The sequence below is a fragment of the Xiphophorus hellerii genome, chromosome 8 (genome assembly GCF_003331165.1).
Source record: "Xiphophorus hellerii strain 12219 chromosome 8, Xiphophorus_hellerii-4.1, whole genome shotgun sequence".
NCBI classification, from domain to species: domain Eukaryota; kingdom Metazoa; phylum Chordata; class Actinopteri; order Cyprinodontiformes; family Poeciliidae; genus Xiphophorus; species Xiphophorus hellerii.
The window spans coordinates 22,383,909-22,407,600 of record NC_045679.1 but is presented as its reverse complement, the minus strand read 5'-3'; the positions used below and the strand labels follow the sequence as shown (position 1 = coordinate 22,407,600).

At 39.1% G+C, this 23,692-nt stretch overlaps 1 protein-coding gene across 2 annotated transcripts; it reads right to left on the bottom strand.

Moving 5' to 3' along the window:
* Positions 1 to 3,416: 3,416 nt before the first annotated feature.
* Positions 3,417 to 20,091, bottom strand: agpat2 (1-acylglycerol-3-phosphate O-acyltransferase 2 (lysophosphatidic acid acyltransferase, beta)). Of its 2 annotated transcripts, none has more exons than XM_032570631.1 (6): positions 19,664 to 20,091; positions 12,029 to 12,201; positions 7,790 to 7,965; positions 7,571 to 7,666; positions 6,293 to 6,365; positions 3,417 to 5,935 (listed from the first exon to the last, which is right to left on the bottom strand). In XM_032570631.1, the coding sequence occupies exons 1-6, from the start codon at positions 19,834 to 19,836 to the stop codon at positions 5,778 to 5,780; spliced, it is 849 nt and encodes a 282-aa protein (XP_032426522.1). In that variant the 5' UTR covers positions 19,837 to 20,091; the 3' UTR covers positions 3,417 to 5,777. The 2 variants fall into 2 exon arrangements, with proteins under 2 accessions (XP_032426522.1, XP_032426523.1); XM_032570632.1 differs by having other exon boundaries at positions 12,068 to 12,201; positions 19,664 to 20,088.
* Between the last annotated feature and the right edge of the window lie 3,601 nt (positions 20,092 to 23,692).

Sequence of the window (23,692 nt, the reverse complement as noted above, 5' to 3'; positions counted from 1 at the left end):
CAAACTTGTGTATGTGTGTTCAATCAGTATCAAACACATAAATGAATTGCTTTGCAAAAACATCATTTTTGTATGTTTTCAATGAAATGCTGTAGGATGGAAGTAAATACGGGACAGGCCAGCGATTAAAAAAAACAAAACTTTCTGGAGCGACACTGCTAAAAGAGTTTCCATAAAGAGCAGTAGCAGATATCCTTGTGAGATGTTTTAGGGTGTAAAAATTATTTTAAAACTTTGTGAGGAGGGGGAGAAGTTATGGTTGGATTTTTTCTTTCTAATGAATCTCTTCAAGCCCTATAACAAGGTTTTGTCAGATGGGGTTATGGCAGTGGGTATGATTGCTCCAATAATAACAGAGTGGCTGGTTAAGGTGACCGTGACCCTGACTTTAAAAAAAGGTTGCATTTGAGTCAGAAGTCAGATAAGAAGAGGATTAAAGCCTGAAGCAATAGGTGCCTGAACTGTTGTCAGAAATATGCTGCGATAACAAAACGCACACAAAAAAAAATACCTGATCTTTTTGGTTTTTTTCCATGAGAAGCAAGCTGCCAAACCATCTGCTTTGAAATGAATGCTGATGGACGTTCAAGTCAGTGAATCCTGAGTTTAAGACGTTTTAACATGGCTGCTACTTTTACAATTTCTTTTCTTAGACGAGTGGAAACAGCTTCTGCACTAAATAGGAGCCGTTTCTACACTCAGCCCGTAAACACTTGTAGTAAAGTAGTGGAATGAAGCAGGGAACTAGTATTGAAACATGCTCAAAAAGGCGTAGAAACCCAAGAAGTCATCTTCTTTTTTCTCTCTAGTATTTAGAAAGTATCAACGCTACTACAGACAAACCAATATCAGCTGGTGGAATATTAACCAATGACCTATTAAAAAAAAAGGTTCTGATTAACAAACTATTACACAGAGTGGTGTGTTCGGTAAAATGATTGAGAGGATCTTTTTTTTTTTTTTTTTTAAAAGAGTTGCGGGATACTTGTACCTGCCACAATGGCATCTAATGCACAATCACTACGCAAGACTTCACTTTCGAGCAAAAGAGTGTCGGTGCTTGTTTGATTTGAACAATCCAGGGAAGCACCAGGACAGATATGGTCTGGTCAGATGAGGCACAATGTCATTGTGCAAACCACGTTTGGAGAAACACGGGAAAACTGAAACCGACACGTGGGAAAGTTATGTTGTGGGCTTTCTTACAGCATGTGGTGCCGACAGTTTTTAACAGGTGCATGTAAATGTAATATTACTGTCTCGTTTAGAAACTTTTATACAAAACAAGAACTTCCATAGAGCCACTTAAGAAAAAAAAAAAAACAGTTTATTTTCCTCCAATGCAAAGCATTCACCTTTACCAAGAATAGGACAGCAGAATATACATTCATACATACGTCACTCACACAAGGCTCGGCTCTATTGCTCCTATGCATCCAAATTTCACTTTGGCTTAAGAAAAAAAAAAAAAAAAGGGCGGGAGAAACAGATACTTTTAATATCTTAAAATTATTTCCTACATGTTAAAGAAGCGCCCAAAACTTAACAGTAATGATTGCTCTAGAGCCGGTTGCATCAATAGAAATAACAATACAATACAAAAAAAAAAATAGTAGTAGTAGTAGAATAAAACCAGAAAAATAACAGAATGTATAATGTACACTTTGTATTTTTGGAACAATCCAGTTTGGTAGAGTGCTTTTAAACATTTGGACAAGTTGCTGTAGAGTTCAAATATTTCTTTAAAATAAAAAGAAAAAAAAAAAAAGGCAACAATCTGATCTAACCTAGAAAAACAACAAAAAAACCCCCGTTTAGTTATTAGTAGTACTTAAGTATATTCGGATACCATCTAGGCTCTCTTGTGTATTAGAAGTGGGAATCCCTAAAACTACCGAGTACAAACAGTAGGGTACAGATTGAATATGTACGTCTAGATCAGTGGTTCTTAACCTTTTTTGAGGTACCGAACCCATCAGTTTCATATGCGCATTCACCGAACCCTTCTTTAGTGATAAATAAATATATATTTTTTCCAAATTCAAGACATACAGTACAGACCAAAAGTTTTGGACACACCTTTTAATTCAATGAGTTTCCTTTATTTTCATGACTATTGACATTGTAGATTCACACTGAAGGCATCAAAACTATGAATAACACATGTGGAAATTTGCACTAAACAAAAAAGTGTAAAACAACTGAAAATACCCCTTATATTCTAGTTTCTTCAAAGTAGCAACCTTTTGCTGTGATTACTGCTTTGCACACACTCTGCATTTTCTTGATGAGCTTCAAGAGGTAGTCACCTGAAATGGTTTTCACTTCATAGGTGAGCCCTGTCAGGTTAATAAGTGGGATTTCTTGCCTTATAAATAGTCATAAAAATAAAGAAAACCCATTGAATTAGAAGGTGTGTCCAAACTTTTGGTCTGTACTGTAGGTATATGTTTTTTTTGCTGGTGCACAAAATGAGCCGTGCATGAACGTCATCTTTGCTCAAAGAACAAAACCATGAACTCACAGCAAGTTACAGTGTTACTTCATTCTGGCCCCCAAAAAATATTTTGGCCCCATAAAAGAATTTCAGCCCCCCAAAATATTTTTTTTTACTATTTTACTAATTAAAAATAAATTTGGATTTTTTCAAAGAATTACATTTTTTTTAATAACTTAATTTTTTTTTATTTTAAATTTAATTTGTTTTTTGTCATTTTGAATCCACAAAATACTTTTTTGGGGCCAGAATAAAGTTTTGCACAAATTACATGCCTGCAAATCAGTGTGACTCCTGTTGTTTGTCTTTGGGAGACCAGTTCAGAGAGGCGTGGCTTCACCTTGGCAAGTGCATCTTCAGAGCAAAGTCTGTTCATTTACTTCTTTTTTGTATGGATTAAAATATTAAGAAAGAAACCACGCGACGTACAACTACGACAGCCGCCGACACTGCGTGCACTAAATTCCCCGCAGCACTGATTGGCCGAGCAATGTAACATGATCCTCTGCAGCAAGTGATGGCCAAGCGGGGCGCGTCATCACGACTTTACACAAGTGTGTCTTTACCTCCCGCGGCAGAGGCTGCGCCGAACCCCTGAGACCGACTCATCGAACCCCTGGGGTTCGATCGAACCCAGGTTAAGAACCACTGGTCTAGATGAACGAATCCATTACTCTGAAGGACTGTGTTCATAACAAGCTGGGAGAAAATTTGCAGCTCAAAGGAAAAACTTCTAGGTGCTTAAACCTGCTGTACGCTACAGAACAGAACAGGTACGGCCTCCTGATGAGAGACGTGCAAAAATACTTCAGAAAAACCTAACTTTTAATTTGAGTACATTTTGTTATTTTAACCCCTAGTGGTACCTATAACATAAATGTATTAGTTTGATTTATTTCTATGCTTTCTTTAAAAAAAAAAAAAAAAAAAAAAAAGGTTGATCAGCACCTAATGAAACTTTGACATTTAGGTGACAGTACCTACATGGTCAAAAGAAAAGAGAGAAAAAAAAACTTTTTCTGACTTAAAGACTATTAGTTAAACTCTACTTGGGAGTTTAAATGGAACAAAGTGCTTTGGTCAAATTAAACCTGATTTTTTTTCTTTTTTGGCACCAGTCACTCTTATTGTGAAGTACGTTGGAGGACCTGTGATGCTGCGGGCACGTTTTCCAGCCAGTGCGCCTTTAAAGTGTCCAAGCGATCATTCACTTTTTGAAATTGGGAATTGGGGTATTTTGGTAGGATAATGGACCAAAGTATTTGGTCAAAGTCTTCAGACACAATACCAACCATCTTGCATTTCACCCTCTAGACCTAAAACCAACAGAAAATCTGCAAAAGGACAGAATTCTGGTCAATCTAGAGACGATTCCCCGAGAAGTATGCTTCCTTGCTATGAATGCTTCAACCTTTTAAAACATTAGAGAAGTTCCTACAACGTATGTGCAACAAAATTATTTCTATTCACTTGTTTAAGATGATCAGATTGCTGAGGAACTTTTCATTAGCAATCAACAATGTTCTGTTTCCCTGGTACATAAGTAATATGCGACACATTTCTATTCTGCCACGTTTCAAAACAGGGAAGACGAGAGAACATGTCTTTAAATTAAGTCAGAGGTCTGTCTACGCAATATGCAAGTTCTCCAAATTTGCATAGTTTGAATGCATCGCAGACATTTCAGTGTAAAATCTGCTACTGAGGAGAAAAAACAAACATTTTTAAGGATTTTCAACCAATTTTTTAGGGGTTACCAATAAATGGAGGCTGCTGTAGCTAAAAATAATAATAATAAAGTAAAGAACAAAAACAAGATCTTGAACACTGCAGTACATTCTTAAACGGTGTTTGATGGGCAAAACAGGTGACAGTGTAAAGGCAGTGAGTAAAACCTGCAGGCAAAAATAACAGGAAGTCAGTCAGTCTGATGTGGTTAATATAAGTTAATGCTAGAACATAATACACAACATAAAGAAAAACAAAATACCGAAATGTCAAAGTGCAACAGCAACCAATCAAAAATAAGGCCAAAAATCTTCACTATTTATTTCAAATAATGCAGTAATTCCTCTGGAGAAGAAGTCTTAACTTAATCAAAACTAAAAAACTTTTTTTTAAAGATGAACAACAACAAAAACTTCAGTTCAGTCACCCAAAAATAGATTTTTTAACTTAAACTCCTATTGGGTACAGGTTTACTAATCGAGTGAGATAAGAATTAGTGACACGCCCATTAGATCGGCTTCATATTATTGGTAAAAGGTAAATCAGTCAGCATTCCTTAGACGTTTTTATAGGAAATGTCATGGCACAGCAGGTAGCTTGCACTTTGGAACTGTAATGCTAAAACGGCATCACTTCAAGACACAAAGTCAGTCGCCTTCTGACACATTTCAAATATATAGTTGTTCCTAAGGAGCTAAAACATGTGATTCGCTTTTAAAAAGCAGGAAAACAAATCTAATCCTATGTGGAAATAATAAATAGAGCAAAAAAAAAAAAAAAAAATACACAGAAGACCGTGAGAGGAAACTTGCTGCTGATTGCTGCACGGCGGTTATTTCTGCTGCTCTGGAAAAAGAACACAAACACAAGACACCGATCGGTTCGTTGATGGGGCGTCACGCCACTGAGCCAATGTGAACGTAAAAGAGTTGAATTCATAGCGTTTCCTCCAACTTCTGGTGGAGATCCCGCTCCGCTGGCCATTTGAGCAAAGAGTCTGGAATGCAGAAAAGTCAGAAAACACTAAAAAGCAAAGGAAGGACAAAGATGGGGTGCTGTGAGTATATCTATAAAGCCAAAAAATAAACTCAAGGCAATATGAGAGGAGCACATAAATATCTAGAGACGTTATGAAAAAAAACCCCCGTCAAAGTTTGTCCAATAAACAAAAGGCAACAAAGAAAAAAAAATAAAAAATGGGGGAAGGGAGAAAGGCGAAAGGAAAGCAAAAATTGTTCAAGATCGGGGAAATAAAGCCAAAGTACAAAGCAACAATGAAGGCGGACAAAGTCATCCAGAAGGCATGCATGAATGACACACATCCGTACTGTTCGGCTTGCCGTCCGTCACTCCGCTCGCGCCGCGGCGAGCGCCGCCGAGGGTCAGGACTGACTGAGCTCTTCCGATCGGGTCAGAGGACAGAGACGTCCTCGTCTCGTCTCCCGGTCAGGCCACGGGGCCTTCCGGGAGAAAGCAGAGAGGTTTGAGGGGCTGGGAGGTCTCCGACACGGGTTGGAAAAAGAAAAAACAAGAGGCTGTATTTGCCGATATTTCAGTGCTTTAGGGGCCCGTTGCTCTTGGCTACCAAGTCGGAGATTTCCAGGAAAGCGGTACGCATCAGGCTGTGCGATTGGTCAGACAGACAAGACACGTCGTCTGAGGTCAGTCCCTTTGTCTCAATCTTTGGAAGGATCCTCAACCTGATGACTCCTGTGTAAAAAAAACAAACAATAAAAACCATCAAACATCATCTTACTCCTCAAAAACATGTGCCTACATACTAGGGACGTCCCAATCCGATACCGATATCGGAAATCGGTCTGATAAATGGCTCAGTTGTTCTCATACCTATTCGTGTTGACTACTGTTCTCTAACATCACTTGATCAAGACTTTTCTAACACTCCACACTACAAAATAAGTAAGAAACGTATGTACAATTTGTGCGGATGTCGCATCGGGTCAATATCGGTATCGGCCAGCGCTCAAAGCTGTGACATCGGTATCGTATCGGAAGTGAAAAAGTTGCATCGGGACACTCCGAATAAGTACTGTGCAACATTTATACCTGATTTGAACTGCTTTTCTTTCCGAAGGTAGAAACTGCTGTAGGAGGAGAAGACTACAGGTACGATGGGAACCTAAAAAAATCAAAATAAAAAAAGGGAGACAAAGAAGTCAAAATATCAGAATAGAAATATCCTGTATTGAAAAGACCATCCATGCCTTTATTACAACCATTTATTGTTTTTAAATGTATGGGACTGTAATCAGTGAAATGAATCAAAGCGAAGCAAAATTGTGTTAGAATGACCCAATCAAAGTCCAGATCCAACAGAAAATATCTACAGAACTCAAAAATACCGATTAAAAGAGAGAATAAATGAGGTTCATCTACTATGCAAGGTAAAATTCTCATCCTCCAGGTGTTTAACTTACCATCAGACGTCTTCCAGCCATAACTGCAGTTTTCGCTCAAGGCAGGATATGAACGTGTGCCGCATTTCAGATTTTTATTAGTAAAATAAATAAATAAAATAAAACCATGCATCTTTCTCCATCCACAGTCACGCGTCACTTTGTGCTTACACATAATCAAATAAAATCTCAATAAAAGTTTGTGGTGGTGAGAAAATATGAAAATGTAAGGTACCGTACTTGTATAGACATATATACGCCTCAGTCCTGATGTACATGTGAAGTCAACTGATACGAATCTTTAGCAGAAAGTTACGAACCTATTAGCTTAACATTTGTTTTCAAGGGTGAAGAAAGCTGTGCTTTCAGACCACAACGTGTTTTTTAATTCGTTCCATCTGCATGTGCGCCACGAAACGCCACCGACAGAACGGAGACCTCCCACCTGCAGGCATGCGGAGATTAAAGATCGTAAGCGCGCGCAGCTGAGCCGTGAATTACACAGCAGTCAATCTGTGCGGAGAGCTCCGTTCACCTTTGCTCTAAACATCTGAGGCAATAAAACAATAGAAAACAATGTGCACGAGGATCAAAGCTAGGATTCCTTGACAAACATGCTACAAATTTATTTATTTTTTAATCATTCAGGATGCAGATACTGTAATCTATGTAGTCAGTAAGGCTGCATTATAACTTGGCTGCGCTCCATGCAAGACTTCTGGCTCCCCCGTGTGTCGGTGAGTCAAAGTTTGAGAGAAGTTTTCTGGAATTCGGCCAAGTCTGTCTCAGTCCCTTCAGTCAAAGTCGGCGGAACAAGCAGGATGAGGGTGTGAATAGCAGCACAAACAGACCGACTCCAGTCAGCGTGAGAGAACACACACACACTCGGCACAGCGCAGCCAAATGACGATAAGTCAAACACACTTACTTGTGCCTGCACAGCCAGGTGGAAAGCCCCTTTTTTAAAGGGCAGCAAGTCGCCGTTCTGGTTGCGCGTTCCCTCTGGGAAGACCCACAATCGAATCTATCGAGGGGGAGAGGGAAACAGAGGGTCGAAGGAAGGAGGGTGATTTAGAACCAAAAATCTCTGCCAAAAACAACCTCAAGATATAGACGTGCCCCCGTGTTTCCTAAACACTTTGATTACCTGCTCGTCGAGCATGGTTTTGGCAGCGTCGGCCATGACGCTCTTGGCGTCGCTCGTCTTTTTGCGGTTGATGAAAACGATGCCGGCGAGCCAGCAGATGAGGCCGACCGTGCCGGCGTAAACCAGCTCCTTCTTGGCTATCGTGGTGCAGCGGTCGGGTAGGATCTCCATCATCCCTGAGAGACACGCAGGTTATTACGGCGTTAAAAGGACAGAAACGCTAAATGTCACGGTTTATTTACATTCAGCGCTGTGCAAAATGTAACTTGGTTAGGAGAAGAAATGATCTGATTATGAACAAACATTTAACTTTATACGTGTGCATGATCACAAGCTGTAGTGTTAGGCCAACTGGGAAACGTTTCAAATCAGCCAGCAGAGGGCGACTGGTGTGACTTCCAATCAAAACCCAAACTTAATTTAACTCATTTCTGCACGTCTCCCCAACTCCAATTTAAAATCAATATAAAAGAAATTTAAAATCTGTATTACAACAAAAATATACAAAAGAAACTTCCATGTTTTATGTAGCAGTCCCATTCTTTTTTTGTACAAAATAAGATTGTATGAGTTGCAACAGAGGTGAACCGGTGGTGAATATGAACGTCGTCCGGCCAACAGGCGATAATTTACACTCATCAACGACAGATGCAAAAAAAGCTAGCTAGCTAGGTAGCAAGGGTTTATTAGCAGCTAATTAGCGGTCGCCTCAACCACCTCGAGTCACAGAACGTAGCGAAGATGTGTGTGTGCAGCTTGAACTTCCACCTGACAAAAATGTCTCAAGAAAAATAAACTACATAGAATATACAAGATTAAATATTCCTGCCACAACTAAATTTACAACCTGTGACTATGATTTAAGGCCAACCAAACTTCATTTTTTTCTAATAAATTTAAGACATTTTAAAGGACTTAACTTTAGATACATGAATGTAAGGCTTTTTAAGGATGAGTGGGCACTTTGTTTATTACCTCGGCAAACATTTTCCTTCAAATCATGTGGTTCACTAATTTTACATGTACTGCTGCAGAATTAGACTTTTAGCGTCACATACGTCGTCATCAAAAGTATTCACTCCCTTTGAACTCAGTTGCCCCCGGTCTATCAGATGCCCCTGGTTTTTATCTATTCCGGATAAAACACCGGTTAAATACTCCAAACGTTTTGATTGTAAAGTGATGAAATTATGGGTGCACCATTCTCAGTTTTCAGGCTGATTTCTGATCTTTAAAAAGTCCAATCTGCAGATTCCGATATTGGCCGATACCGATTTTTTTGTCTGAAAAGTCGCCAAGTTGGCAACAGTGGGGTGACTATTGTTAATCGTGCACATGCATCTGTGACCTGGTAGGCGGGTCTGTCTGAGCAAAAGATGGTAGCAACTGATTTTTAGAGCTTTGCATTGGTTTATAAGACGGACGGTTTCTCATGCAAGAATTGGACGGTCATCCAAACATAAGGATTTTGATTGGAATCCTAGACAAAATATTCAAATGTTCAATCAAAAAGAAAAAGATACTGTTCAAGTCCATATACATTTTACACAGTTCTTCCCCAATGAAAGATTACGTTGCATTCAAGTACAGCAAGTACAAAGATCCTATTAAGAAATAACATCTAGGAGTCTGGGACGAACTTTGACTTCTTCTACTTGGAGTCGGATTTGCTGAAGTTTAAATCCCTGATATCAGGTATATGCTGAATGTGAAAACACACCACATATCTTTATTGGTGGGAGTTATCCTGCCTGCTTTAACAACCTCTCTGTAGTGAGTGATATGCCAGAGCCATAAAACTCAAGAGAAAGGAAGACGACGTCGGGTGAAGAAAGGACAGAAAAGTGAAGGGTGAGTGAACTTCTACCAGCGTAGAGAAAAACGGAAAACTGAACACCGAGAGAGAAAATTACATCTGCTCTAGAAAGAGCTCTGGTATTAATGGCCGAGTGCAGCTGTTGGCATGGCGACTTGGACGCCGAGTCAACCTCCCGCTGAGCTTTTTCCTACACTAATGAGATGCCTGGCTCTCCTCATGCTGTCATCACGCTGGCCAGGAGCCTGCGCTCATCACTCACCGACACAGAGAAACACTCCTCCTGGGCCAATAACGGGAAGTAAACACACCTAACCTAAATGTGTCACTTCACACTCTAGATTTAGGACTAAGTTGAAAGTAAAAAAATTTAAAAAAGGCACTAAAACTGACAACAAACACAGCAGAGTGGCCAAGAACTCAACCGACGATGGTGATGAAATCCATTGCCAGGCGTTCTAGTGAAATGCTGGGTTGTTATTCGTTCTAATTTTAGCAAAACCAACTCTACAAATCCATCCTCAGGAAGAATGAGGAAGGGGGGAATTGTTACTAAAAAAAAAAAAAGCAGAGGTCTAAAGTTTGAAAGTAATATACTTGGCACCGGGCCTCAACGGTGGACTCATGAAGTCATGGTCTGCTCTGCGTTTCTCTGAATGAACCGACAGACATATTAAATCTTGGATGGCCATAGGAACTGATGCATCCAGCAGTCCTCCACCTTATAAAGTGCACTTTGATACTGTTTGGTCAGAGATTTAAAGAAGACTGTGACGGCTGGCCGGCGTCCACAGGATCAGGATGGGTTGAACTCCAGATCTACAGCAGACAGCCTCGGTGTCTCGGACCACAAAGGTTTTCTACAGCAAGAAAAACTACAGGGAAGCTGTCATTGATTGACTTGTTTTAGAGACAGACAAACGCTGAGGCAAATAAACCATAAATTGACACAAATGGTCATCTGTCAGCATGTGAATGACTGAATGTAGTGTGAAGGGCTCTAACCAACTTTATATATTAAGCAGCTTCAATAGTTAGATTAGACTTATAAACCCCTCTGGAAGATTCCTGCAGAGAAATTGACATCTCTATCACACACAGCAGTGAGAGACATACATTTGATATATATATATATATATATATATCTAAAAAAAATTATATATACATATATAAAAAAATCTTTTATTCACTTATGTTTATTTTAGCTGGGGGCTGGCTCGAGTGTTTTGACCACTAATCATTACCCAACTTTGATGCCTTCCTATGCAGTCTTTCTAAAGTTTCACAGCTTACTCTTGACAGCCAACTTCTGAAACACTAGTTTTTAAGCCAAATCTTATTAGATGTAAATGCTTTCATAGCAAAGGAGCTCATACTTAGATAATTAAATAGAAATTTTTCATTTCAATTACTTAATGAATGCAAAATAAGCAGGATTTTTTGAGGAAATAACTAAATGAAAAAGAGCTTTACGGTTTTGTCAAGCAATAACAATTTCCACATTCTCTGGAAAGAACTGCAATACAAATAATGAATGCAACCACAACTATTTACCAAAATTAAATTACATTAAGTTATATATTAAGCAATGAATGAACCAAGGTACCAATTTAAGAACGGTGTGGAAAACTTGGACATATTTAAGGAATGCAAAAATTCAGAGCAAATCTAGCTGAAAAAGGCCAAATTTAGCAAGTATTTCCATTTGATGATTCAAAAATCAAGCAAAAGTAATATTGATTTTTGATAGCATAATATCCATCTGACTTTTTCCTTTTCTGACTTAAATAATAGAAATTACATTGTGATCCATATTTAAATACCATGAAACTGGGGCATCTTTACATTACGTTATCATAATCTGATAGATAAGAACCCAAATCACTGTGTAGTGTTGGCTTGAAGGAATAAAATTCATCTACCAATCAGTAAGAGATGAGGTCCAGACATTGTAGCAATTCAGAAAGTTATGCATTTGAAAGCGTAATCATGGCTTCTACCTTCTTTGAAACGCTGGATTGCTCATTTTTACTGATTTGCAGAGCAGAGGGTGAAAAAAACAAATCCATATTGCTCCCATTAAGCAGGAGCGTTTTTTTCTGTACATTTGCCAGAGAGATTGGATTCAGCAGATTTATATTTAGAACCCCCCTTTACAAGCTCAGTGGCACAATTCTTCCATCTGGGACTAATTGTGTGTGTGTGTATGAGTGCGTGTGTGTGTGCTCAAATTGGGGTTCTGTTGCTAATGAAACCCTCCACCCCCAAAAAAACAAGCATTGGTTTCTACCATAAAACGGATCTTATTTTTAAAAAAGCTAAGGAGAAACTACCATCTGCTCAACCATCTTGGACGACTCTTCAAATCTTTCAGTCGGTGCTAAAAAATAAATGATCGTGTTGGTTGAAAATAAACTCAAAACCTGGTTCAGGGGTGACATGACAGGAACCACGACGCCTACCCAGAACATCCAGGGAGCTCTGGTGGTTAGAGATGATGACATAAGGCCCTTCTGTCTGCAGGTGCTCCCAGCCGCTCACTTCAATTCGAAGCCCAAACAAGTACTTGACATGACGGACCATAGAACGGATAATCCTGGACAGGAAAAAGGGGTGGGGGGAAAGAAAGTTATGACAGTGCTGAAAATTGTTGGTTTTAGAGTTAAACTACCATCATGCTCTGCTCAGACAGACATGTCATCAAGTTTATTCAGCAGATATTCTCAGCACATTCATGTTAAGTTACAAAACAACTTGCACCGTAGGTAAAATAACACAAATGATAACTCAGGTGGCTGCTCAGCCGGCTCACTCTTCTGCTTTTTGTGGCTCACACCATCACTCCTTTGTATCAACTCCCACTAGAGACAACTGCACTCTTCAAAATGACTAAAACGTAGTTATATATTTAAATTTTGTACAACCCTCGCCTTGGATGTTTCTTTTAGGAACAGCTGACAAGCTTCTGTGAGAAGTACAGATTACTTTTTAGAAGTTTCTTGCACCTCTTGTGTTTAATCTAACTGGATAGTTAAATTTCCTTCCCTTATTAACAACTTCCACAGTAGGCAGTGAGAGTGTTCGAATACGGTTTTCACTTTCAATACGATACCAATATCACAGCTTTGAGTATTTGCCAATATCGATATTGACCCGATACGATATCACCATGAATCATACATACTTATTAATTATTTTGTAGTGTTTAGTGTTAGAAAAGGCTTCATCAAGTGATATTATATGGAGGAGAACAACTGAACCATTTATTATTAACAAATGGGTCTTCATTCAGGATTCAAGCACTGCTGGGAAATTCTTTGATCAGATTTTAGATAGCACCAATATAATCATAAACTCATGTTTTGCCTAAAATCGGACCAATATAGCCAGCAGTGTTAGTGTGAACTGGTAGTACATCTGCTGATATAGGTCAAATTTTGTTGTTTTCTGATTGGTTGGTCTCCAATCAGAGCTGGTCAAGTGTATAAAAATCATCTGGTTCTAGTCAACAGTCGATCTCTTGATGAGCCGCCGGTTTTCAGCAATTGTTTTTCAATATTCTCTTAAAAAAAACAAAACAAAAAAAAAAAACAGAATTATAGCTCACACTGTCAAATTTCTGAAAATCATCATCTTCATTCTCTCATTGCTTGACTACACAACTTCCTTCCTGAAAAACACTATTTATATCAAAGGTTTTAAATTTCCTTCAAACTAAAATAAGCTCCTGTGAAGTCTTTATGTAATAAGATTGAAAGGTTGATATAGGAATTAAAACAATGTATCAGAAGCCATCTGTGCACACAAGAATTACAAGACTCCAGGTCTGATTTTGATCGTTTGTGGAGTTTCTTTTCACAGTCTTCAACTTTCACTGCTGAATTTGGTGGTCCTGCTTTCTCTGGAATCACTTTCTGTAGCCTCACGCTACATGAATGCCCACAAGCAGCCGGGTTTGAAAAGCACCAACTACTCCATTGATTTTAATTTTAATTTTTTTTATTCCTTGGTGCTCGACCTTTGCTCTTTTTCCTTGTGACTGAACAGCAACTCATCCTGGTTTCAGTGTAAACAAATTGCAAAAAGGCACATTTGTAACTCCTATGCTGTGATTGCATTTTGTGGTTTTGTTATTACACAGTTGCACTGACATAAGCCCGAGGGCTGCAAATAAAGCAGAGGGAGTGTTTTCTAAAAGAAGACGCAGCATCATGTGCAGTTTGTATTTTTGCTCAATCTGGTCTCAGATGTCACTCATGTCTCCACCCTCAGGTCAAAATGTGTTTATTTTAGGATGTAAAAAGACCAGGAAGGGAAGCCCCATAAAAGTCTGTTTACAAACAAGCAATGGAGAATCTCATAGTAGCGGTTTTCACTTATCGTTTTCCTTGACTGGTCTAGCTTGGAAATTAAACTTTGTCTTCAGAGAAAGAAGAGAATTACCTTTAAAAAAAACAAGCACACACATGCAAACCTAATGTAAACTTACCTTGTTCCCAAACTTAATCACACATCTGCTAAATTGTAGCTGGCATGTAAATCTGTCCTTTTACTTTTTATTATGTTTATATCTAGTGGTGCACCGATTGAAGCTTTCAGGCCGATCACAGATCTTCAAAAAGCTTGACTTGTCGATTTTGGCCAATACCGATTTCTTTTTATATATAACCAACACTGTAAGATGTTACAAAGTCACAATAAACCTTTCATTTTCCTAGTTTTCATTTTATATATATATATATATATTGTACAATACCCATGAAACAATACAAACACATTCTGACTTCATGAGGGAGTTCTTTTAGTGATTTTCAGACCTTTGTGGCGTTAGATAAAATCGGTTTCACGTACAAGTATCGGCCAATCACAGATCACTCAAAATTAAGGAAATCTGGGCTAAACAGAAATCCACAGCTCTAGTTGAAGCTGCAGAAATCTATTATTAGTGCACTTAACAAATCTGATTTTTGTTTAAACATAACTTGCAAAACAGAATGTGTGGAGAAAGACCGTCACTGCACGTCACCCCTATAGTGAACTGCAACCTATAGGCACTCGACGTTAAGTCTTTTCATCCCAAATGTTTTCTTGTTTGAATGTAATCTCTACCATCCATCCACTTCAGCAGTCCTTCGGGTATGTATAAAAAATTAATTTCAGAAGTCGGATGTCGCCAACAACAACAACAACAAAAAAAAAGCCAATGAGCACAACAAACTCTACCAACAGAGCAAAACTAATCTCAAACAAAGCCCATATGGAATTAAACTGTCTTTTGTTCTGGAATGTGGAATAGAAAGACTAATAGGTCTCATCTTGAGAATATAAACATTTATAGACTTTTTGACGGGGCATGAAAAATAATACTACACACATTCATCTGATAAACTTCAAACAGCCTTTACTGGGAGGATCAAACCTCGCTTTTCCCGAGGTTTGGTAAATCACACCCTGGCTTTAAAGGTAACCTTTCAACAAGACCTTGTGGTGATAAAGTGCTCAGTCCGGTGCAAAAGGCACCGACACGCAATCACTCGCTGTTGCAATGACTGCAACACCAGTCCAGAGTTTTACAATCAACCCAACCAGATTTCATTAGGGCAAATTTCATTATCAGTCCAAAAGTCAGATCCTTTGAACTTATCTGGCGTGATCATGTTTAAGCAAGAACCAAAGTCCACAACTAAGAGTAAATCTGGCCTGCAATCCACAAAACTACTGAATCGACACACCACAGCTCAACTTAGTCAGCCTTTTTTTTTTTTACAAGTTAAAGGTCAAGCTTGTCTAGGGCAGGGCCGTGATCATAAGGGAGGAGGGGACTGAACAAACAATTACTTCATCAGAAATGAATGAATTCACATAGATAAAGCAGTTTCACTGGGATTTGGGTAATAAGTGAATTTTTTTTCCTAAATCATGTGGTTACAGGTCAGATCTCACCCACTTTAGGAAAAAAAAAGTAGGCACGGCAGCCAATTATCCTATAATTGTTTTTTTCTAATAACAATGATAAACTTTACACTATAATGTTTGCAAACTAATAACTAAAAGTATCATTAAGACTGTTAGTCTTCATCTGTTCCTCACTGGAGCAGCAATAAATATTTGTAATATTTGTAATTGTTTAGTTACACTGTACTAACAGATGTATCTGGTGTCTTGACGTAGCGTATTTGGAAATCTACAAGTTGTTTCTTGAGGAGTATTTGTGTTAGTGAGGATTTGACACGCTCTCCCTGCCAAAACAATCGACTACCGAAAAATTGAAGACAAAGAAACAGTAATGGGTTTTTAAATAGATTTCGTCATCTCCTTTAAAGTTATCGTAATAAATACATTGAAATATTGTCGTCAACCCTTAAGTATACCCACATCTAAAAGCTAGTAGTCCGTTACACGATTGTTGGGACTTGAGACTGAGGTGAAGGTTCTCCTTTAGCTGGCAAAATATCTAAAACGTAGTGATTCACACCGAAGCATATTCATGTGTTCTGATTGCTTAAACAAAGTCCAGACCTGAATTTAATTGAGAATCGGTGGCAGGACTTGAAAGTTGGTGTTCAAAGATGGTCTCCAGCTTAAAGTGGTTTTTTGAAGAGGAGAAGGCAAAGATGTCAAACTGTACATGATCAAACCTGGTGAAAACTGGGGATGCACCTATATGAAATTTAGGCCAATATCTAATATTATTTTTGCTTTTAAGGCCGCTAACCGATTTTATACATCTCCCTACCCTTTCGACGGCGACAAAATAGACCACATCGCTTCGATTCAACATCCTACAGCCTTTGCGCTGCATCACTATCACGGTCAAGTGACCAAACAAATACCGCATGGCCAATCCCCTACTATTTCAGAAACGCAAAGGGAAACAAGTTTAAAATAAACAGTTGTCGGTTGTCAAAATCAGTCCAGTTTTACTTAGCGGACCGATGCCAATATGTAAAAAAAAATTACTAATATTGGTTAATACCGATGTTAATGTGGGCACATCATGCATCCCAACTGAAAACCTATCCCAAAATATTTGCAGCAGTAACTGGTGTGGTAGCTGATTCTAAAAAGTATTCGCATGAGGAGGCTGAATACAAATTTATTTTCTTTAGATTTTATTCATAAACCTAAATGACATCAATGCATCATTTTCCTGTAGGTTTCTAATTATACACACGCTACTTTGTGTCGGTCTAAAACAACATATCCCCCAAAACACACAGCATGGCAAAATATGGAAGTCTTCAAGAGACTGAATACTTCTGCAAGGCAATGCATGTCTGATCGTGTACACCGACTTCCTCTGTAATCCTCCTGTTTGAGCAAACATACAACCGCCATGAAGACAAAGACTTGTCTCCCACTGACTGTAGTACAGTTGCACAAGGTGTAACCGGAGCTCAAGCAGTGATGAGTGAGAAAAAGAAATTTTAAAAAAGTCTATCTTTAATTGTTATCATGAGAACCAGCCATGATAATGAAGACTGGACTGTACCCAGAATGTAGCAGCAATTCAAGGCGATTCCCTGGAGAACAGCACGCAAACAAAAACACAACCACTAAATTAAATGTAGCTTTTGTGGGTGCATTGAACAGACTGAACAGATGTGAGTCTGTTTTGCCCAGTGAGTCGACTGAATGCATTCCAGGGCTCCAAGTCAGCTGCAGAGTCCATAGTCAGGCCCAGAATTCGGGCGTTTGTGTGGCAGCAAAATGTCTGACAGTCCCCATTTATCCTGTCGAGTCGCTCTGACCATTTTGCGCACGAGTGCCAAACGTGTACCCACCAAAATCTGTTCACCCCTCCGTTCAAGGTATGACCCCAACTGAGTTGCTTTGTCACAGTCAACAAGTCCAGATAACCTTTGAGTGGGCAAGCACGGTACACTGGTGCAACATGACACCACCAGACTGTGAAACAGTTATTCCTAGTGCATTGAGGCAACTCTTGGGGTCTGCAGTCGGCACCCGATGAGGTTACGAGGAAGATCTGCCTCATGACTATTCAGTAACCCAAGCCTAATCAGGAAAAATTCATCTTCTGGCATCTGTCTCTTCAAGGTAATTACTGGAATGTGTGCAGCAGTCCATCAGAAAAACCCCTGGTCAGTATATCCAAACACTTTGTTGGCTAAAAATAAAATAACTGATTCTTTCCGTCGTCGGGAATGAGGTATACTTCTGAATGTATGAGATCTAGATGAAAACATGCAAAGTCAAGATTTGAGAAATTCAAATACAAAGCAGCATTAGGATATTAGCAGAAACAAGCAAATGACGGATTATTGTTGGGTACTGCAATGACTCTTTTCAATCTTTGGTTCAGTCACCAGTAGGTTCCCAGAAGAGATACACCAAGAAGGTGAATGAAATTTGTCAATTTTCAACTGACCAGTGATCAACAATCCATAAACTAAAAAAAATAAATAAATAAAAAATCTAGTGAACACATCCCTTTTGCTCCCTACAAAATGTGTTGCTTTGGTAGCCGTTACTGCAGGACGAAGACTCAAAGTTAGTGATTTTCTGTTTGAGCAAAGTGTTTTAAATTAAAGTCTGGAGAAGCAAAACTATGCAAGACAACTATTTTTTTTACACAGGGACATCGACAACAGAAAGCCAGAATTCAATGGGTGCTTATCGTTTTTGCACCTTTGCCATTTTGTAAGTTTGGTCTATGCTTGCCAATATTTTCCCCACGACTTATAAATATGAGCTGTCATGGAAGCACCGTCAGTGGTGTGGTCGTTGTTTTACTGTGTCAAAAGCATAGGAAAATACGTCTAGTATATATAACGGAATAACAAATGTGATATCAGTAAGTATCAGTTGTCAACTATATCAGTAACGTTAATGTCGGCCCAAATTTTGATATCAGTGCACCCCTAGAAATAGTGTCTAAATTCTCAGACACTGCTGTTCACAGTTGATGCTAACCATTTTAGCTTGTTTTTGTGCGCATTCTGTGCGACGTCACACACATCCCAATATTAAACATCAATGACAGGAATGCTAGAAAAAATATATATCTGAAACACTTATTCACAATTCTTAAAAATAAACCAGAATCGGATGGTCAGAGTTTAAATATAACAAAACTGACATCAAAAATTGGCCACAAATTTATGATCGGTGCCTAGTGTTCATCACTTTCACTGATTTTTAGCTTCTCATTCACTGAAATCTACATCAGTTCTGGAAATTAAATACAAGCAAGGTACATGCAACTGTCAACATACATTATTAACATTAAGATTATAAATGCATGACACTGCAAACTAAATAGCCCGCAAGTATTGAATCCAATCAGTCACTTCCCCATGCAATGACACGACTGGATAGATTGTACAGCTTTAAATAACTCATCAGAACCATGCAGAGGTTCTCTAGGAATTAAATTCCAATACTCTTATTTTGAAACTCAAAATTCAATGGAAAAAGTATGCATATTAAGTGAAAAGATTTTAATTAATTATGCTGGAGGATATTGATACTGATGGCACCTTTTAAATTTCGTTGTCCTTGTGACAATGACAGTAAAGATTTATCTCTATCTGAGTACATATAAAAGTTGTATAATTTTCCTAATTGGTTTGGCTAGGCTAGGGGTTCTTGTTTTTGGGAAAACAAACTTTGCTTTCTTAACTAATGCTATAAATATTACACAACTGACTGAGATTGTTGCTGACAAGCATAAACAGGATAATCATTCTTGCCTGATACTAAAACAAACATCAACCGGAGTTAGCAACGTTAGCTAACAGTAACACATTCCTGCTGCCAGCGTGTGAGCGGGGCTAATATAGCACAGGTTTAAAAATTAGTTGGTTTTTTTTTTAGGGGGTTTTTTTCGGTTTTCTTCTCCGACAGAAAAGTTGAATATTTTTCGTATATTAGACTCTCTCCTCGTCCTACACGCTGGCTAATTTTTATATTTTCACAAAAGTTTTGGCTACAATAAGAGCGCAGCCAGCCTCATCTGAATGTTTCATATCAACAACTGCTGCTGCTAAACAGCTAGCAGGCTAACGGCTGCTAACTGTCAGACATTTCCAACTCACCTCATGTTTTCCACGTCTCTCCCTCCGCTTTTAAGTAAACATACGGGAATCCCCAGTATGGCCAGGAACATCATCCAGGCCACGTAGAAGAACTTTTTGAAATAGAACACAAACGTGCTGCTGGTCCACATCAGGAGTGGAAACAGCAGCAGCAGCATCCACACCACATCCATAGCGATGCACTGGAGAGACTCGCGGCCAGCCGAAAGCGCTCGCAGGTCGGATGAGGAAGCCGCCCAGTTACGGTCCAAGAAGGGAGAAGGGGCGCACCGCGACCCCGACGGACATTACACAACCGGGTAGGGCTCCCTTTAATGCGCAAGAGTGAAAGAGATGCTGAGACCGTGGGCAGCACGGAATGAACAAGCACCGCGGCTCATCTGTTGCTAAATGGCATCATGAGGTGGAGTCAAATCGTCATCGGTTTTGCTTGCTTTTCTATTTCCGGTTGGTTCACGGCGGACGGGTCAGATGTCACGAGCTACATAATTAGTGATTTACAGCGCAGAGACAGCTGGACGTCCGTCAGCACATTCTTAACTTTCAGCTGGTTTATTCGAAATCACAAAAACTGCAGGCAGCAGAGCACCTGCTTAATGTTTATTATTATTATTATTATTATTATTAAGATCCTGGGCAAAATGTCACTTAAGGGTCCCACTTCTACTAAAGTTCACCATAAATGTTCCCCTTTATATACTCATATGTTACATTTACCTTTCACAAATGTAACATTAGCGCTAACAAGGAGGGCCCCGGCTCTGTCCATCCTTCTGAAATGTATCCTTACGCATCAAGTTAATCTGCTTCTTAAAACCAAATGCCACAACGTGTAACTGTTATTGCTTTCTCTCGTGTTCATCTCACAATACAATACCAACAGTAAGCTTACATTATAACTCTGCAAGCATAACGTCTCAGTAATGGAGGTTTCCCTACAACTGGTGCACTGCATTCATCAAACTGTAAATCCAAGTTGTCTTGGTGCCACCACGGGCCTCTAAAAAGCCGCAAAGTAAATCCATAGCTTTGACTGGCCCTGTTGGAGGATTCTTTATTACCCTTCTATGTGGTTCACCATCCAAAATTACCATTGTGATGATCTCTAGGTGTTTGCTGTTACCCCTCGGCATCAGACTAGTTTGGCTGCGGATTAAAGCAGATGTTCAATTGGATTAGTGGTAATAATCCAGTCCCGGGCCATAATCTGACACCGTCCAGTCGCCCTGACAAAGACGTTTCGGCTACGTCGAGGAGCTCTACTTGACATGATTTGGAGGATTATGATGAAGTGGCAGATAATCCTAATCTAATGTGTGTAGAGATACTGTTACTGTTACTGACCTCCATTTAAATACATCTTAGATGCACATAAGAAAAATAAAAAAAACATCCTCAAGATTTAATTTTTGTTATTATTTTGAATCATACTTAGTAAACCTCTCCACACTTTATTGCATTAAAATCAAACACTTTAAAGTATTTCTTTGCAATTCGGGATGATCAATCAACACAAAATAGTCCATAATTATGAAGTGAAAAGAAAAGCATGCATTATTGATGATTTTCAAAAATGTTTTTATCAACAAGATTGCATAATTTCAGACTTTCAGATTTTTTTTTGTGCACCTTCTTTTCTCTGATTTGGCTAAATTAATTCCAGTGCAACGCCCTGAATTAGTAAAGACATCCCCACATGTGTGTAACTTGCAGTGAAACTCAGGATTGTACACTGAAGTTGGCGGTCAGAGAATGAGAAAATGGGTTGTGAATACGTTTACCTGGCTCAGTGTCAGAGTAAACTCCGTTGTTAATGTTAGACTGTTCAAATTTGACTAAATACGCACAGTCAACAAGAAGTGTGGAGTTGGCCTGGTGGGGCGAGTTAATGTTTGCGAAGGAAGTGTGAGTCAACAAACTGCGGCCATGAGTGAAATATTCTAGCACTTATTTCTATCAATGTACTTCCACAAAAACTGCAGTATTAAAACAAAAAAAACAAAAAATAGAATGCTGAAAAACACCAAAATGAATACAAATATTACTGCTTTCCTACGGTACGTTGTGTTCTGTGCTGTAAATGTATTTTGGTTTTATTGACTGACAAATAAACAAATCAAGAACCACAAAGCAACCAATTATTTTCCAGAATAAGTTGGGGTTTTTTTAAAATTACCCTATAAATAAATAAATAACCTTTGGTTCGTGCATCTTTGAGTTGTTAAGCACAAATAACCAGAGTGCATACCACTTGTTTGACATAAAAAAAGCCTTTGAGCTCCACCTGATGGTGTACAATATTACTGCAGTTATGATATGATAGTTAATAAATGCATAGTTTTTTTTTTTAACTTAAACCAAAACTCTTATTGTATCACAGTATATCCCATAAAGGTCTGCACATGCTTAATAATAATGAATCTGGACAAAACAATTAAATGAAAGGACACTTGCTCAACATGTATTTGATTTCACAAGGCATAATATATGTGCCTGCGTATTGTGTTGTTCGAATTATTTTTTCACATGAAACAAGCAGTCTCTTAGGCTTAAAGACATCCAGTTGTAAATATTTTTTCCACATTACACAGTCAAATTCATATAATAAAACATGTTTGTATCATAGAAACATTGAACTGCAGACGTTTCTTCATTACACCCTGGAGAAACAAATTAATCTAGACTCTGTTTCCTGTATAATTTAATAAGCCACGCGCAGTTCCAGTCACAGGCGGGATAAGTTTATTAGTTACGTTGATAGCAACGTGGGCAACGTGATAGAAACGGGTGTTTTTGCTATTTTTCACCACCAGATGGCAGCGCTGTTGCAGATACAAGGACTACACCGCTGACACCTGACTATTAGCTGCTTAAAGAACAATCTACAGAGAAGTAAGAGGATTCTTTATGATAAACAAGAGGATGTTTTAATGCCTCATCTCTTCAAGGGCTACTAAGCTTCTTTGCTTGCGTGTGACGGGTTTTAGGAAGGCATCAGTGAACCAGAACTCTCAGTGCCTGTGTCGGGTGTCTAAAACATACCAGAATGCCATTCCTCTAGCCACTTTTTCATTATGGCCGAGTTAGTGGACAGTCATGTCTTGACAGATTTATTTTGTACTATACTCTATACTAGTTTTGGCATAACTCCTCCTTGAGTTTTGGCAATACTCCTCCTTGAGACGTTTTTAGTGAGTTTTATCCCTGTTTGGCCTAAACTCAATTCACACCCTATTCCTAAACCTAGGCCCTAACACAAAAACAGCACCTCTTTTTAAATGGCCTGGGCTTTGAGTCCCATTAGAAGTAGTTGGTCCTCACAATGTAGTATTCGTTGGACCGATTGGCCTTACAAGGAGAGACATCCTGCATGCTCACTTTTTAAGGGTTTTATTTTTGAAACCACGTAGAATTTATTTTCACTTCCCAATTCAATTACGCACCCAACTATTTGTGTTGCTCTATCTCATGATATCCCAATAAAACACACTGAGGTTTGTGGTTACAACGTGACAAAATGTGTGCAAAGAGAGAGCTGACTATATGCAAACAACCACAGGCCAGGAGGTCTGAAGTTTTGAATAAAGTCATGGCAATGGAGAAGGCAGATTACGATCACTGTCGACTCTGCGCCAGTCTGTCGTCGAAAATTGTGCAACTTGAATGCAACATCCTGTGTGCGCGCAGTTCGGGACGGCAAAGCTGCTTGCTGCAGGGCGAACGCCGCGCAACTTTACATAAGGTTATTGAGCAGCTATAGAGCGAAAGTCTAGAGAAAGTGGGGTTGCTCGCCAGAGGTTAGCATGCAACCCACTGGGAGTATTCAATTAAACATCTGCCACGGGTGGTGACCTCTCCCTGAGCCTCCCAGCACCCCTCACCGTCTCTCCCGCATTTCTAAACAGGGCCTCTCCCCTGTTCGGTTGCGCAGGAGATAGTGAGTGAGCAAAGTATTGGTGGTTGAGGCTTTATTGGACAGCCCCCGCAGTGACACCCCCCGCCATGCTTCCCTCTCTCTCTCTCTCTCTC

Coding starts and splice junctions, on each gene's coding strand:
- agpat2 (XM_032570631.1), bottom strand. CDS start 19,836: ATGGATGTGGTGTGGATGCTGCTGCTGCTGTTTCCACTCCTGATGTGG. Junction 7,667..7,789: donor AAACCATGCTCGACGAGCAG/GTAATCAAAGTG, acceptor CCCCCTCGATAG/ATTCGATTGTGGGTCTTCCC. Junction 5,936..6,292: donor AGAAAAGCAGTTCAAATCAG/GTATAAATGTTG, acceptor TTTTTTACACAG/GAGTCATCAGGTTGAGGATC.